This window comes from Boleophthalmus pectinirostris, unplaced genomic scaffold (assembly GCF_026225935.1).
Source record: "Boleophthalmus pectinirostris isolate CB_2022bp ecotype Guang Dong unplaced genomic scaffold, ASM2622593v1 HiC_scaffold_11, whole genome shotgun sequence".
Taxonomy (NCBI): domain Eukaryota; kingdom Metazoa; phylum Chordata; class Actinopteri; order Gobiiformes; family Gobiidae; genus Boleophthalmus; species Boleophthalmus pectinirostris.
This window is the reverse complement of record NW_026570994.1, coordinates 4,608,188-4,625,991: the sequence shown is the minus strand read 5'-3', so window position 1 is coordinate 4,625,991 and position 17,804 is coordinate 4,608,188. Positions and strand designations below refer to the sequence as shown.

The window sequence follows — 17,804 nt, the reverse complement described above, 5'->3', positions numbered from 1 at the left end:
CTGTGTCCTTCTCTTCTGCTCCTTCCTCTTGTCCTTCTCTACTCCTTTATCTCCTATCTCCTATCTCCTCTTCACATCCACATTTTCTTTTAATCTTTTCTCCCTTTTCTTTCTTTCTCTCCCTGTATCTCCTCATTTTATCTTCTCCTTCTCTTCTTCTTGCTCGCTCCGTCCCTCTCTCCTCCTATGTCACTCCTCTGTACCATCTGCCTCTTCTCCTCCTCTCACTCCCTTCTTCTTTCTCTCCTCTCCCTGCTCCTCTCTACCTCTTTCTCTCCCCGACATCTTCTTCTCTCCCTTTCTCCTCTCTCCTCTCTATCCCTTCCTCTTGATCCCATCCTCTCTTCTCGTCCTCCTCTCTCCTCCTTTTTCCTCCTCCTTGATGATGTCCATCTTTTCTCCTCCTCTCATCCCCTCCCTCTTTCTCTCTTGTCCCTGCTACTCTCTTCCTCCTCATCTTCTTCTCCCCTCTCCTCTCTACTCCCTCCTTCCTCTCTACCCCTTCCTCACGATCCCCTCCTCTCTTCTCTTTTCTCCTCTTTCCTCCTCCTCCTCTGTCTTGATGATGTCCATCTTTTCTCCTCCTCTCATCCCCTCCTTCATTCTCTCCTCTCCCTCCTCCTCTCTCCCTCCTCCCCCTTACCTTCCTCTTTCGCCTCTCCTCCTCTAACCCTTCCTCTTGATCCCGTCCTCTCTTCTCTTCCTCCTCTTTACTCCTCCTTGATTATGTCCACCTTTTCTCCTCCTCTCATCCCCTCCTTCATTCTCTCCTGTCCCTCCTCCTCTCTCTACCGCTTCCTCTCCCCCTCATCTTCTCTCCTCTCCTCCTCTATCCCTTCCTCTTGATCCCATCCTCTCTTCTCTTCCTCCTCTCTCCTCCTCCTTGATTATGTCCACCTTTTCTCCTCCTCTCATCCCCTCCTTCTTTCTGCTCCTCTCTATCTCCTCCTCTCCCCCGCTTCTTCTCCTCTCCTCCCCTCTCCACTCTACTCCTTCCTCTTGATCCCATCCTCTCGTCCTACTCTTTCCTCCTCTCTCCTCCTTCTTCTCTTCCTCCTTGATTATGTCTGCCTTTTCTCCTCCTCTCATCCCCTCCTTCTTTCTCTCTTGTCCCTGCTCCTCTCTACCTCCTGCTCTTCCCTTCTTCTTCTCCTCTCTCTCTTCCTCCTCTCTCCTCCTCTTTACTTAACCTCCTCCTTGAATATGTCCACCTTTTCTCCTCCTCTCCTCCTTTCTCTCCTGTCCCTGCTCCTCTCTACCTCCTCCTCTGCCCCTTATCTTCTTCTCTCCTCTCCTCCTCTCTCTTTCTCCCCTCTCCTTTCGATCCCGTCCTCTCTTCTCTTCCTCCTTTTTCCTCCTCCTCCTCCTCCTCCTCCACTGTTTTGGTCCACCTTCCCTGACCTCTCCCCCCTTCCTCTTTTGTCCCCCTCCTCTCAACCCTCTCCTCCCTTCTCTCCTTCCTTCCTTTCTCTCTCCTCTTCCTCTTTTTCCCCTACTGTCCTGGTCCACGTCTCTTCTGCTCTCTCTGCCTCCTCCTTCTCCTCCACTGTCTTGGTTTACCTTCTTTTTCCTCTCTTCCCCTCCTTTCCTCTTCTCTCCTCCTCCCTCCTCTCTTCCTTCTCTTCTTGCTCCTCCTCCTCTTCCAGGGCTTGTACTGTGACATCCGTCAGCTGGTGCAGTTCATAAAGGAGGCCCATGGGAACGTGTTCCGGAGGGTGGCTCTGAGCGCGCTCCTGGACAGCGCCGAGAAGGTCACGGCCACCAAGAAGCCCGAAGACAACCAAGACAGCAAATGCTCCGGGCCCAGGAGGTACTGCGATTATCCTCTGATTACAGCGGTGGAAGGAGTACTGCAAATTTGTACTCACGTAAAAGTACAGCTCCATGGATGAAAATGTACACAATTACAAGTACAGAAAGGACTTATTTTAGGCATATTTTTGATGTTATAATGTTGTTTCCTCATCACAAACAGACCTGGAGCAATGTTTTGTTTCATTCACACATGTTTAACACACAAACCCTGCAGATTTAAGCTGAATTCTCTCAAGCAGAAAATCTACCTTGTGAATTTGAATAATTTCCTGCCAATCTTTGAAGCTACATATTCTCTTTTAGCCTTCTTAAAACAACAACAAAACAACACAACACAAAAGGATATTGTAGAACAGGGGTGCCCAATACGTCAATTGTGATCTACCAATCGATCGTCAAGGTAGTGTGGGTAGATCACAGTATCACAGAGCAGGTTAAACTTTTGAAAACATCCTGTCCACCTGCCTCACGTCAGCGCGCCGCTCATCGCCTTTTCACGCTCGCTCCTCCTACATACAGTCCAGACAGGCTCCTTTCACAGTGTGCGCTGATTAGAAGAGCAAGATGAAATGCAAACCAAAAACTAATCTAAATTTATGTTACAGTGTTGGCACAAAGCAGGACTACGGCACAGAACAGGCCTACCGCAACACGTGGTTGAAGTTTGCCTAATAAAAGTGCACAATTGCGTATGCATTTGTCACGACGTGCATTTGGTAAATGTGCAGAGGTTAAATCGCACTGCAAAGCCAGAAAGAGAATGTAACTCCGGTTTGGAACTTGAAAAAAACAGGTTTAAAAATCCTACCCACTTTCTTCACTTTCTTCAGTTTTGTGTAAAGTGCCAGTGTAAGTTCTCTTAAACTGTGGGTGAGGGTCCAAAATAGGGGCACAGAGTGTTTCAGTACAGTTTGCTTGTCTTTGTAGCAGGTAGATCATTTTGACTTGGTTGTTTTAGAAGTAGTTCACATGCAGAAAAAGTGTGGGCACCCCTGTTGTAGACTGAACTGAACAAAAGGTAAAAATATGTTTTAAAAAGGCAACAATTTAAGGTTATTCTAGTGCAAAATAGCTCCTTCGGTGAGCTGCTTTTACTAAATGAAAATGCCAGAGAGCTAATAGTTTTGAAATTGAAGAAAATTAGTAAATATTAAAGTCACAGCAAATCTTAGATAGACTACAGTCAGATGTCTATATAACTATTATAACTATTAGTGTGTAAAGTTAGACATCAAAATTATGCATTTACAATAGAGATATAACGATATCCAAATCTCACGGTACGATATTTTCAAGATATACATCTCACGGTACGATATTTATTGCGATATAACAAAATTGTAAATATGCTACTTTTTCCTCTTAAAATGCCTTGACAAGACTTAATCCAAAGAACTAAGACTTAAAAATGCTTAAAACTGCTGTTTCTTCATGTAGTTTGCACCAAAATGGAGCAAAGGATCATGGTTGATGTAGTTCCCTCTGTTTTTTTAGCTACTGCTGCACCATAACTATGAATTTAAGCAAAGACACTTGTAATTTGATATATTGTGATGGTCCACGATATTATTGTGAGTCTTTTGATGATATTATATCACAATATTTTGGTTATTGTTACACCCCTAATTTACAATGGTAATAGTCATTTAATCAATCAAATTGTACTTATTCAACACAATACTTATAATTCAGAAATCCTTTGGTGAGCTACTTGGAAGGGGGTGGAGAGCTAAATGTACCTCCCGGGCTGCAGGTTGGAGACCATTGTTCTAGTGTATTGTAGAGTAAAGCAGTTCAAGTGAGGTTAAAATAGCTGTTAACCTTAAAACTACCACTAAATGACATCACAAGGTGGACAGAGCATGTTCAGCTTTGTATATGTAAACAGACTTATAATAAAGAGTGTGAATGAAACAAAACTAAACTCCACATGTGTTTTTGAGGAGATAACAACATTATAATCACATAATAAAGTCACGTAATACCTGAAATTACTATTGATACAAGGATATTAAAACACCATGTACATACTAAGAGTTGAGTAGTAAAAAGTGTTTGGTCCCACTCGACTGTACGATGAAAAGCACTTTACATGTAATTCATTTCCTGTAGTGAGGAGCAGATTCCCGGTGCTCTCTTGGGCAGGAAGGACTTTTGGAGGAAGATGTTCAAGTCCCAGAGCGCCGCCAGCGACACGAGCAGCCAATCGGAGCAGGACACTTCAGAGTGCACCACGGCCCACTCCGGCAACACCACGGAGCGCCGGTCCAGGTCACGCTCCAGGAGGATCTCTCTGCGCAAGAAACTCAAACTGCCCATTGGTAACCTAGCAACAAGCAATAACACAGTACACATATCTGTATCCATTTTTTTATGATAATGATATATACTTTCTTATTTACTTATTTATTTACTAATTATTTACTTACTTATTCCAAAAGAAAATGGAATTCTGTGAACTGGACAAACTTATTTTTAAGAGTGAATATATTTAGGCAATTCAAATATCTTCTTCATTTCAGGTACATCATTGTCTTATATTTGTCTGAAAGGAGGAGCTAAATACACTGAAACTAACACACCCTAGTTGTTTAGAGTGGGGAGGTGCATTGAACTGGCCTAAGGTGTGAAGTATGACCTGTGTAGCAGAGTAGTTCTATGAAGTTAAAGGAACTGGAACCTGAGCTCTTACAGCTTTAGAGAAAGTACTACAATCACAACTGAACATGGGTTGTCAGTGCCTTAACTTGCAGATGGATGATGTGAAAGCTCAGAACCTCCAGATTTCACTCACTCAGAGGCTGCACTAGCACTGATTCGTGACTTTTAGGTTTAAAGTGGATTTCAGCATTGAAACAGGCAACTCAAATGAGAAACTTCTACTTTCTGATTGGATAATCAAGAGTGTAGGTTTACATAGGGACGGTGGGGACATGTCACAAACAATATTTGTGGAAGACAAAATAGTCCCTACCAATATTTGACATTTTATTTTAATAAACAAAAATATACATTTATTCCAATATTTTTCCAAACCCAGTAGTATTAATTTAACACATTTTAGTTCACATTTTGTTTATTAAACGGTCTGAGGTGTATTCAGTGATATGACAGGGTTACACCTGCTGCTATTTCACCGGCTGCAACAGAGTGATGTCATTAGTGGTGCCAGGAGCCTAAACTGAGTCGCCACGGAAAAAGAGCGACTTTCTTATAAAGATGTGCTGTTTAGTTTTTGCAGTGTGCATCATATGAAAAGTAAAAAATATGATATAATTAATCTGTTAATCAAGTGAACTATCAGCTGGTTTCATGGGTTGGGGGGGTGGCTGATAATGTCCCCACCAAAGCTGAGACCAAACCTATGCCCTTGCGGATAATCATCTTGAGAACCAAACCATAAATGGGACATAATGTCCACTGTTTTCTTTTAATAAGAATAATGAGCATTAGAATTGTTATCACCAAAAGCTAGATTTGATCTGACCATGTTTACCTCACATCTGGGGGCACAGATAAGTCACATTTATGGAATTTTAATTCAAAATGTTGTGTACAGTTGCTTTAACTAATAACACACTCCTTACTGTAACTAGGGTGTTAGTCTCAGTGTAGTTAGCCTCTTCCTTCATACAGATATTTAAGACAGTAAAAGGACCCTGTCAGAACTGAAGAAGCTGCTTGGATGAGTGGAAAACATATTCACTTTAAAAAAATCTGTCCATGTGACAGAATTACATCTTCTTTTGCAATGGAACCTACCTGATTGACCTAGCTGATTGACAGATTAAACATCTACCTGCTTACTTAATTAAACTACTCACTTGTTTATTTTCACATCTAGAGATAGAGGTTTACAGATGGAAAATGTACACAAGCCATGAATCCCTATGAACCACTACCTATGAACAAAAAACAAAAAGAGCCAAAAATACACATGTTATAAATAAATAAATAATAAATTAATTAATTATTGTTTTTTATCAAGAGCTTCAGAACCAACCAACAGACAAATAAATACATGTTTTGTGACAATTAGCTCACTGGTTTATTAAGACCAGCATTGTTCATTGTGTCTTTGACAGTTTCTTCACACAAATCTCCACTTGTTTTCAAACCTGTTGGTGTGCTCTGTCCTCCTCCAGCGTACCGTGGAACCGCCCGCCTCCCACTCACATTCTCTGTCATACGTATGGACCATATCACATCTGTGTCCTCTGTGTCATGTTTCAATGGATTATCCCCTTTAATGTCGTCCACTAACACTGTCCACGCCTGGCACCTCCGCAAACTCTGCTGCTGCTAACCATGTGTCTGTCTGCGCTGCATTTATAAATCTTGTCTTTCTTCCATGTGGTTGGCCTAATGTCCCAGTGAGATGCTTTACTCTGCATGTGTGTCCTGGACATAGTGTACTGGAGTGTGTTCTAATCGCTTACACATTTCCTCAGGTAACTGGCTGAAGCGCTCCTCGCTCTCGGGGCTGACCGATGGAGTGGAGGACCTGCTGGACATCAGCTCGGTGGACCGCCTCTCCTTCATACGCCAGAGTTCAAAGGTTACACACTAAACATAGATTATATAAGACATGAATCTCCAATACACATGATGTGATGTGAACGTAACGTGCACAAGAGCCATGTTCTTTTGTGTTTTGACATTTGGTGTCAAGATGCATAAGCAATTGACCCTAAGTGAGTCGATCTATTGTAACAACCAGGAAATGATGTAGGGGGCACCAGTCACACAACTGACATTGTTTGCTTTGGCAAGGCACTTCTCCCACATTGCCGAGTATGAAAGTGAATGTTGTTGGTGGTTGGAGGGGCTGATGGTGCAGATTGGCAACCCCTCTTCCGTCAGTCTGCCCAGGGCAGCTGTGGCTACAATAGTAGCTCACTACCAATGAGTGTGGAGTGAATGAATAATGATCTGTAAAGCATCTTTGAGTGTCCAGAAAAGCGCTGTATAAAACTGATGCATTATTATTATTATTATGAGGGAACCAATCTGATTGGTCAGAATGGGACTAATCAAAACCTCATCTCTTTGATTGCTTAACTATAAACCCTGCAGAAGAGAATGGTCAATAGGAAACAGCCTCCTCTGTCCTCACTAAATTGATTGCGTAATGCCTTGACATCTTGGATCTTTGCTGCAAAGTTTTCACTATTGAATTTGACTATTGAAGGGTCTTGAAATATTTGTGCTGAATATTTAAAAGGCAAATTTGTTATTTTTAATTCTTAAACACATTAAAAATGTATACCATCTGTACATTTATTTATTTTTCGATCAGTAAATATCAAATGTGAAGTCTGTTTGTGGCTCCCCGGATGAAGTTATTCCTGCGGTAATATGTTAAATTCCTCAGTCGTCCAGGTAGAATTTATGGCAAAAGAGAATTTCAATTTGTCAACTGGACAAAGGTCTTATTTTGGTCAAATAAGTTTCGCAGCTCACCCAAGCTGCTTCTTCAGTTCCGATAATAACTATATCAGTCTAGTTATTACCACTAATAATAGCAGTAATAACCGATAGTAATAGCTCCTCCTCCCTCCCCTCACCTGTGCTTGTGCTCAGGCTCACCTGTGCTCTCTTGTCTTCTTCAGTCTGACCTACACTGGCACACTGACGGACTGCAGTATTATAGATATTATATATAGATACATTTAGTGGAGATAGGTGAGAATACAACAGGGCTGAGCCATTTAATTACAGATGGCAGCTTTAAAAAGAGAAAGAAAATAATGTTGAATTGAAAAATAAAAAGCAGCATTCAAAATTTCATGAAACAACTGATCTTCCTTATGCTCCTTCTGTCCCTCAGGTGAAGTTCACTAGTGCGGTGAAGCTGACTGAAGGGGGCGCTGCGGGCCCAGACTACGGCCGCGAGGAGGAGGAGAATTTCTTCAAGCGCCTGGGTAAATGGCGTTCTGGCAGGAGGAATCCATCCAAGCTTCACCACACAGAGGAGAAAGATGGTAGACCCGGCCCTCCCTCCATGCCCCTCCCACCCATCGTCCCCGTGTGTGCAGTGATCTGTGCTCTGCTCCTGTGGCTCCTTCGGCTCCAGTCTGACTCTTCTCTCTGTCCACTCTTACTCATTTTCAACACATCGATATCTACAACACATATTTCAGTTCTGAGGAAAAGGCTTTATACTAGACTCTAGATACTATCATGTACTTTGAGGTAGTCCTATAGTGAAGTTCTGTCTATTATCTATTTGATTCATTTTCAGCCACCCCCTCCTATGTTCTTTTCAAACTCTGAATAGTCAGGAACCTTTTTGTTTGGTTTCAAGTGAATCACAGTGTAGTCTCATAGCTTATTTGTCCAGGAGTGGTCTAAGGCAGCAAAAGGTTTCAAAGACAGTCGGCACTGTTTTTAAATGTGAGACATTTCAACTGCTGTCTGGAAATCATTTTCAGTCTGAAGGAAACTGGTCTGAGGTGCCTGAGTTTATACTGCCCTGAGTCTTTCCTTAAGAGAGGAATTGTTCCTAATTTAGTTAGAATGGTGCAAAACTAGGCTCCTGGGTGACAGTCGAGATGTCTAATGTATAAAAACATTGATGTACTACCATCAATTACAGGCGTTTATCTGTGGCACATACAGTAACTTCCTCCAGGCTTGAAAGAATAGTGGTATGACAACCCATAATGATGTTAGCTCATGCACAAGGGCAGGGCAGTGTTACTCTAAAACTGCAGGCAGGACTTTTGTAGCTTGTTGTAGTATAAATCCTGGTGTCTCAGCCTGAAGTGACTTCTGAAGTGATTTTTTTACCCTTATGCAACCTGTATCTGATCTTTTAATGACAGTTTGAACCACACAGATCCCTCCAAAGCTCATGACCGTAGGTAATGACGGTAAATCAAGAGATTTGCCTTTCGACTCAGCTCCCTCTTCACCACAACGGTTTGATACAGCGACCGCATCACTGCAGACGCTGCACCAATGTGCCTGTCAGTCTCACGCTCTGTCCTCCTCTCACTCGAGAGAAACACCCAGAGATACTTGAATGACACTGATCCAATTTTTTCAAATGTGACCCAGGCCACTTGGATATGTGCTCCTAAAACCGATACATATCTGATCTTTTGACTTGTGACTTCAGTCTGAATGGCCAGGTCACATTCATCCTACATACACGTCATCAACAAGCGACAAATGTCAATATTCTGCGCTGAAGTAGATGAAAAATGGAAGAAAGCCACAACCATGGCGGACAACAATGCAATAGAATTTTCAGGCAAATCACATCTCAATCCCACCACTCTTGGCTGCGACTCTGCACCCACAAGTTCCTTTCTACGCACGTTGCTGCCACTGCCCCACAAAACGCCATGGCCAAAAAACTCGTCCTTCTCCATCTCATTCTTAAAACAAATAATCTGTACATGTTCTGGCTCTGGTACGACAGCAACTTTAAAATCTCCAGATGTTCAATGCAGCGTCCATGTTTAGGCGACTTCCGAAAACACTGAACACACTCGCAGTGTGTGCCGTCGTCGTGTCCTCCAGTGCACATGCGGGACACTTTTGGCGCATTTAAAGTTCACACTGGAGATCACACACAAGTCACATTTAACTGGAAATGTTAACAACCTCGCAAAAAAATCTTATTTCACCAAAAATCCGAACTGAGCATTAAGTCCTGCAATCTGAACATAGCCTCAGACCAGTACCTTCAATATAGCAAAAACAGTGTCCAGATTTCTACCTCTGAAACCTTCTCTACCTTTAATATATAATCATATACCAGTTTTACTATTCAGGAACAAAATCATTCTCTTTCTTTATTTTCCTTGTAGTTTTGATACCTGTTTATTATCTTATTAAGCCCACAAAACCTTATTTCAACACCTTCATCCACTGAATGCTAAACTGTGATACTACGATGAGTTGAAAATCCTGTGTTCTTACTGCCCTGTATTAGGCCGTGCACGTTCCCAGTCCATCTCGAGACCATCTTTCTGCTGTGAAGCGTTTTGGTGGTGGTGGTACTGTACTACTGTGTGTGCAGCATGCCTCAGTGTCTATCTGTGCTGGGGTCAGGGGACGAGTGACCTCCACTGACCTCTATGTGACCTCTGGGTGACCTCCACTGACCTCCTGGGGTTCAAATGACCAGATGTGTAATTCAGCTTTCTTCTGTGCAGCCATCATTACACTCGACATTTTTGTCAGAGCGATTTGAAAGAGAATTTTCTAGAGCATCTACAGTACTGGGTGAAAAGCAATGAGTTTTACACTAAATCTGACAGTCAATCAAAAACTACTTTAGATCGTGTAGACCTCTGCTAAGGCACTGTACCAACCTAAAGGGCTCTGTACTCTCATAAACACTTTTTTATTATTATAATTTCCTCTTGAACAACATGCATGTTGAGTAATTGTGCATATTTAGACAGAAGTGCTAAGTCCAAAAACCTTTGCAGATTTTTTCTCTCCTGGAGCTTGGTTTTCACTGCTTCACTCCACAGTGTGCCAGCTGGTGTCCTTGGACCCTTTGCTGCATAATTTTCAGTAGATTCTGACTAATGCATAATAATATATGCATGATAATACATGCATATATTATGCATACACAATTACAAGCTATGGCAGCCATCCTCTGTCTTCATAGCGAGTAAGCAATTCAAATCTAAATATTATATCTTCTGAATGTGGAAAGGTCCTCAAAAAATCCTTCAAATTAGGAAGGAATTGTTTGTCTGAAACGCATTAATGCTGTGTACAGATGCTTTAAAGCAGGAGTGTCAAACTCAAATTCACAGAGGCCGAAATTAAAAACTGGAATAAGTTGTGGACAAAACTAAATATTTATTGAAAAATTTCAGCAACATCTCCATGTTTTCTCTTCTTTTGAGATAAGTAATGTTATACTTTTTTTCTTTTAAAATAAATGTTTAATAATAGTTTTGCTTAAACATTGAATACAGAACAAGCTAAATTTAAAATGATAACATAATTTTAAATAAATAATGTTTCTATAGTCTTTCTGTAGCTGGTGGGCAGCTCTAATACATATTTGATATGATCTCGTGGGCCAAATATAAGTATATCTCAGGCCAAATTTGGCCCCAAGGCCTGAGTTTGACATGTCTGCTTTAGAGATTTAAAGATGCTCTCTGGAGGAGGGTCGCCACCTACTTGTGTAAAAAAAACAGTGATTGTTGTGTTGGCTGGAATGTTCCACAGTAGATCTTTAACTTATCCATCCCTGTGGAAAAAGGCTGTTGACAACACCACATATTTTGAAGCAAAAGGCAAGATAGGCAGGCTAGGTTTAATGCCATACTGTGGAACATTCCAGGTAAGGCAATTTGATCTCTGTTAAGGCAAGCAGGTGGCAGACCCTATACCAGAAAAGTCTGTACACCTAATAAAACAACAAAACAAAAATGATTAAAATCCTTCAGTTTTCAGTTTTGCCCAGTACTGCATATGATCCTTTTATTAGATTGAAAATGCGAGTGTAATCTCCGCTAGTAGACTTTTGTTCATGTTCGCTTCATTTGTCAGTGGCTCTCTACTGTTGTAACTCTGTACGTAAACTCCAGCATTTTGAACAAATTACACAAATCATTTTTCTCAACTGACGTGTTCATAAAACTATCTCTTTGTTACCTTTCTTTCTTTCCTCTGTCTGTTCTCCTCCCTCCTTCTCTCTAGGACCTCATGGCTTCCAGGAGAGACTAGCTGCCAGTCAGGAGGCCATGAAGAACAAGAACGTGGTGAACCTGGGGGCCATCAGACAGGGCATGAAGAGATTCCAGTTCCTCCTAAACTGCTGTGAACCTGGGACGATACCTGATGCTTCCATACTGGCTGCTGCTCTGGACTTGGTACGACACTCAGGGATGGACAATAAACAATAATATCATTTATTGTAATAAAAAGGTTAGACAATAGGGCTGGGGATCATTAAGAAGATGCCGATACGATATATACCTTGATACATAGGCCACGATACGATACATATCTCGATACAGTGAGCTTATGATTCGATACAATATATTTCAAATCTATTTGATACAATTCAATAAAAAATAAAGTCTAAATCATGGCTGTGATACTGAAAGTCTTTGTTAATCCACTTCGTGTGCAAAGTTCATATGAAACACAAACATTTTAATCATCACAACAAATGTGTCACATAAACGAGTTTCCTTTCATTAAACAAGCAACAAAACTGTAGCTGTAACAAAGTAATTTTGTAAAATATACCCAAAAATACTCTTGGCGACATCGATACAGCAGCCCCCGATATCAATACTGTAACATTACATTAAACAATATGATATATCAATATTTTTGCTCACTCCTGTTAGACAGTAATCATTTGTGGGACATTTTCTTTAATCTTGATAATCACCGACAAAGATAATCACCATTTTTATTTATGTGCTGAAAAAAGCTACTTATCCTTGATGTTTTCTTCTTGATCTTTGTTGTTTTCACTAATAACAAAGTAGAATTCGATAACAGTTGTTTAAATATCAAACTTATTCATCATATTAAAAGTATAATTATATGCATACAACAACAATTTACCAACATATCAACAACAACTGATCAACTTTCATAATTATTGTGATATAATTGTTAATCGCAATTATTCTGATATAATGATAATTGTCACACCAAATTTTAATATTGTACCATGCCTAACAGAACTACTACCTTACATTGGCATTTATTACACAATTTGTTCTAGTCTTACAGGGGAGTGTGCAGTTATCATTGTTAGTATTAGGGTTATTGTATTTTCGAGACACGAATTTACACATATTTATTTGAGACACATATTTATAATGTGTATTTGATTTTAATTGTGTTATCTATACCAGAGGATCGCTGCTGTGCCAAATCTGTCAAATCAGGTTAAAACCCATGAAATTGTTTCAAGTTAAATTAGTTAAAGTGTTGTCATTAGGGCTGGCATCTTTGAGAAGATGCCGATAGGATACATACTTTGATACATGGGCCACAATACAATCCAATTTTTGATACAGTACGCTTTCAATTCAGTATGACTTGATACAATATATTTCAAATCAATTCAATGTCATTCAGTAAAAAACAAAGGCTAAATCATGACTGTGATACTAAAAGTTTTTGTTAAACCGAGTTTCTGCAAAGTTAATATGAAAAACACCCATTTTACATCAAAAGTGAAAAGTGAATATGTATTGTATTGCATAAACAACTTTCCTTTCCCCAAACAATCAACACAATTGTAGCTCTTTCACAAAATAATTTAGCAAAATATACCAAAAAGATACTCTTAGGAATATAGCGATACAGCAGCCCATGATATTTATATAAAATGAAACAATATTTCTATATGTTTGCACACTCCTAGTTGTCATAACAAATAATTCAGCAATGGTTGAACGTCTTTAAATCATCTATATTATGACCAAACTGATTAATAATACATTTAAGATTTACTACAATGAAGGGTGAATTTATGATCTCGTGTTATAAAATATTTAACATGAGTGAAATTATATTCTGCAGGAAGCTCCGATCGTGGCTCGTGCGTCTCTCTTCCTCGAATGTGCCAGATTCGTCCACCGCTGTAACCGTGGCAACTGGCCCGAGTGGATGAAGGGGCACCACGTCAACATCACCAAAAAAGGTCTGTCCAGGGGGCGCTCTCCCATAGTGGGCAACAAGAGGAACCAGAAACTGCAGTGGAACGCAGCCAAGCACTTCTGTCACTGGGGGGATGTAAGTCATTCAGAAAAATAAATCAAATGTGAAAATGTAGATTGAATTTGATTTTGTGTGTAAAGGCGATCGGTACGAGGCTTAGTGAGCTGTGCCATTCTGACAGCGAGAGTCCAGCGAATATCCTGGGTTATATTTACGACGAAGAGACCAAGAGGAGGATGAGGAAAGAGGATGAAGAAGAGGACTATTTAGATGACAGTGAGTAATAATACTTCAAAATAATACAATCAAAGCACAAGTACAAAGTAATACATTTCTACAAGTACAACAGGCCTCATGCATGAACCTTCTGTCTGCACATTTGAACTTAACTCTTCATCCTTTTTAAGGTGTTTTTAATATGAAAAACTTCTTTCATTTTAAATGGTTTGCAATGGTCCAGAGTTATTCCTCACTTTCCTAACAGTCCTAGCATCCTATTTATTCACCAAGGAGCAGAGTTTTGTCATCACGGAGATGCTAAAAACAACTAGAATGCTAACATCGCACACAAGTGTCTCATTTTACTATATATTACCATATTTTTTGGGCTATAGGCGTCTTATAATTTGCCTTATGTATTAATTCTGGATGTGCTGAACCAATTTTATGTGATACATGGCCCTCAAAAAAAATCTGTCAAAATGTTTTAGTACGACTTTGGTAAACTACAAAGCCACACAGCTTGGATTGTTGGAGGATTACGGCTACTGTAGTCAGGAGCCTCGTGGAGTAAGTCTGACAGAAGCTGAACCACATCAGCGCACAAGGAGCGAGTTTTTTTCAGCTCTTATAGTTTATGCAAATGAGTCATGTGGTTTTAAGTTTTGTTCCTGTAAATCGTAAACAAATGTGCACAAAGATGCATTGAACTTACTATTACTCAATGTATATTTGAGTCGTCCTCGTAGGAAATAAAAAACAAACTGAAAATGATCCAACCACATTCACATTCATAATACACTTTCACCAAGACAGGGAGGCAACGCCGGGCCAATTACACCACGATGTGCAAATGGATCATGGACGCCTGGACTAAGGATCAAGTCTCAAGTGTAGTTTGTTTGTTTCGCTTAATGGCCCTTATAATCTGGTGCACCTTATAGACCGAAAAATACAGTATATATCTGTATTGGGGCAAAATCTGACTTACTCTTACATAAACCAATCTGTTATAGCTCCTCAAACATTTTTTTTCTATAAGAACACATAGATGAAGAAGAACAAGAACATGGAAACTTAAGTTTTTGAATGTTATAAGAAGATTATTTTGTACGGTTACACGTTGCTATTCCAACATGCCGCTATTTAGACACTGACTTCTAATTGTCGGAGTAGCGGCATTATTAGTACATTATTTTTTAAGCGTCCCACTACTTCAACTTTATTTTTTCATTGTCAGAGTAGCGGCTTTTTACTGTTTTTCAAACATTTCATTTTTTTATGAATATAATATTAATGTGAGCACAGGCCAGCCTTTGGGAAAATATCTCATCTAAAACAGAGACTGCATGGGCCCTTTGTGCTTCACTTATTTGGTCATGTGGGTGATCTGCAGACAAGATCACCACCATACAAGACACCATACAGCCTAAATAAATAACCAATCAAGTTCATTGTGCTAGTTCAATGAGATGACACTCTCACAGCCCAAAAAACACATATCACGTGTCGAAATAGCGATACTAAAAAGTGTCAGAAAACCGGCACGTCTAAATTATTTACATATAGTCTGGTAATGTGTGTAGGTTGTGTATCTATGTGTTGGTCCTAGTGTATCTCTACTTGAGAAAAAAGTCTGTCAAGAAAGTGATATAAATCTAATCCAGCATTAGGCGCTTTAAAAAACTTTACAATTTTACAAAACAGCCCAAACATAGTAAGTGATAATATTACAATTTTTCTCAAAGACACAGTGAACCCAACCAAATGCGGATGCCCCTTCGCTCTCAAAATGGCCGCCTGTCAGCTCCTCTTGGAAATCACCACCTTCCTGAGAGAGACCTTTCCGTGTTTACCTCGTCCACGCACAGAGCCTCTTGTGGTCAGTACTTATTTCACTTAAAAACAAGCACAACTTCTCACACACACCCAGCGACCACACACGCCTCTGTTTGTGTTTGTCCCAAAGGATCTGGACAGCTGTCGTCTGCGCTTGGACCCGGAGCTCGGGCGCCATCGCTACGAGAGGAAGATCAGCTTCGCGGGGATCCTGGACGACGAGGACGGACACGACTCACTGAACAGCAGCAGCCACACGCTCAAGTCTGACACCACCTGTGAAGACAAGAAGGTCCAGGAGGTGCAAGGTGAGAAATTGGATGATGTCAGAATATGTTACTGCTTATCTAAGTTCCACAATACGTTTTTTTTTTTTTGCTGTGACTGGAGTTGCTTCTCCATAGATCTGTCCTGTAACTTGGCCTGATCATTTTGCCTCCTTGTTTGTATTGAGATATTCCAGGTAAAGAAAAGAAAACTTTGATTTAAAAATGGTTATTTTCTAGATATAAAGTATAATGCAACCAAGAGTATGGTCATGATCTGTAGGACCAAAGAAGATAAGCACATGGGATATTCTGACTTTTGCCTGTCAAATGTTGTTTTAATTGTTACAACAAAAATGAAATATCTTGGGCATATCATTACTGCAGACATGGAAGATGATGATGATCTTTCGCTTAAGTTTGACTCTTGTACAAATAATGTAAAGTTGTTATTGTTTAGATAATTGTTTCCCAAAGACTGGGTCGCGACCGTCAGGTGGGTCACAAGAGATTTTTTTGGGGCCTTGTCACGATTTGTTTGTAGGTCTGCATGTAGGTTCTGACATTTTCTGCGCTCACAAAAATGAAGACAAAGCACAGAAACAGATGGTTTAAATCATATTGTACACCGTTGTACACAGCTCACCTCTGGGTTAATTACAAAAAAGCCAGTTTGCAAAGACTGCATGTGCCTATAATGACGCTTTACGGGTGTTTTTGAGGAGGCCATGATGGACGAGTGGAACAGAGATGTTGAACACTCTGCAAGCTCTACTAAAAATGAAATAATAATGTCACTCACAAATATGAGATTCGGTGCAATAAGATGTCAGTCCAATATGTGGAGACACTGGTGTGGCTGTCTTTTAAAAACAAATACTTATTGTTTTATATTGTTTATATTGTCACTGTCCTCTGTTTTAAATGGAACATGAGTAAAGATGAATTGAATTGTCCATATCTCGAATATACATCTCAGGACACAGAAATAAGTAAGAGAATTGTTATATTTACTACCAGCTATCCATCCTGGTATGCCTATCTGTAGTGATGAAATACACTACTTAAGTTCATTTGTACATATAGAGAAGACATTTAGCTTTGTGCCCGGTAATTACAGAGATATTAATCATAAACCAAGTCAACAAATCTGCATTTTGACATCAACTTGTAATAGTAAATTCTACCATGGAATCCTGACCTTCACTTAACCTTTAAACTATTAAGAATATTATGATATCAGATAAATGCATACATTCATTCAGTATGCAGTATTTTTATAAGATTTTCAGTATATTTACATTTTGCACCTATTCTGTTTTTCAGCCCCTGTTCGTAAAATCCGTATCGGAGGTTCCCGCTTGCTCCAGATCAAAGGAGCTCGTAGTTTCCGTGTGAAGAAAGGAGGATCTCTGTCTTCCATCCGCAGAGCTGGAAGTCTGAAGAGCACCAAGATGTCCAGACAGGACTCTGAGTCGGAGAACGAGGAGGGGCTCCTGTCCCAGACACAGAGCAGGGACACTGTCACTGATATAGGTACACTACACTTCAGCTATTCTAACTAGAGCCACTAAACAAAATATTATAAATATTATTATTGTTTTTGTAGGGAGTCCATTTAGTGCCAGTGAACCCAGCATTGAGCCAGAAGGTCAAAGTTCAGGAGGAGCAGAGGATAACTACCATCGGAACATGTCCTGGCTGCACGTAAGTCGAACAGTTCCACTATATATTCACATAAGACAGTTTATTTGTGGGTTTTTGTTCCTGGAGCAGGCGGTGTGTTTCCATATGGTGTCTGCATGTTCTCCTCACCCCATCACACTATACCAAATGTGATTGTAATGTGATTGAAAGCACTATATTGAGCACATTGTTATTACTGTTAACTCTCCACAGAATTGAACTTGAGACCTCCTCGCTGTGAGGCAGATCTGCTGACCATATGTGTGTGTGTTTCTTTAATCTAAATCTCTGTCCCGTGTCTCCTCA

The 17,804-nt window shown here is 40.2% G+C and overlaps 1 protein-coding gene across 1 annotated transcript in view; it reads left to right on the top strand.

Moving 5' to 3' along the window:
• LOC110170912 (unc-80 homolog, NALCN channel complex subunit) overlaps positions 1-17,804 on the top strand; it is a 104,147-nt gene that overhangs the window by 47,453 nt on the left and 38,890 nt on the right. The window contains 11 exon segments of the mRNA XM_055166707.1: positions 1,647-1,810; positions 3,928-4,136; positions 6,267-6,373; positions 7,646-7,799; positions 11,500-11,672; positions 13,351-13,563; positions 13,629-13,764; positions 15,456-15,589; positions 15,677-15,854; positions 17,139-17,348; positions 17,422-17,519. Coding sequence (XP_055022682.1) covers positions 1,647-1,810; positions 3,928-4,136; positions 6,267-6,373; positions 7,646-7,799; positions 11,500-11,672; positions 13,351-13,563; positions 13,629-13,764; positions 15,456-15,589; positions 15,677-15,854; positions 17,139-17,348; positions 17,422-17,519 — 1,776 coding nt within the window.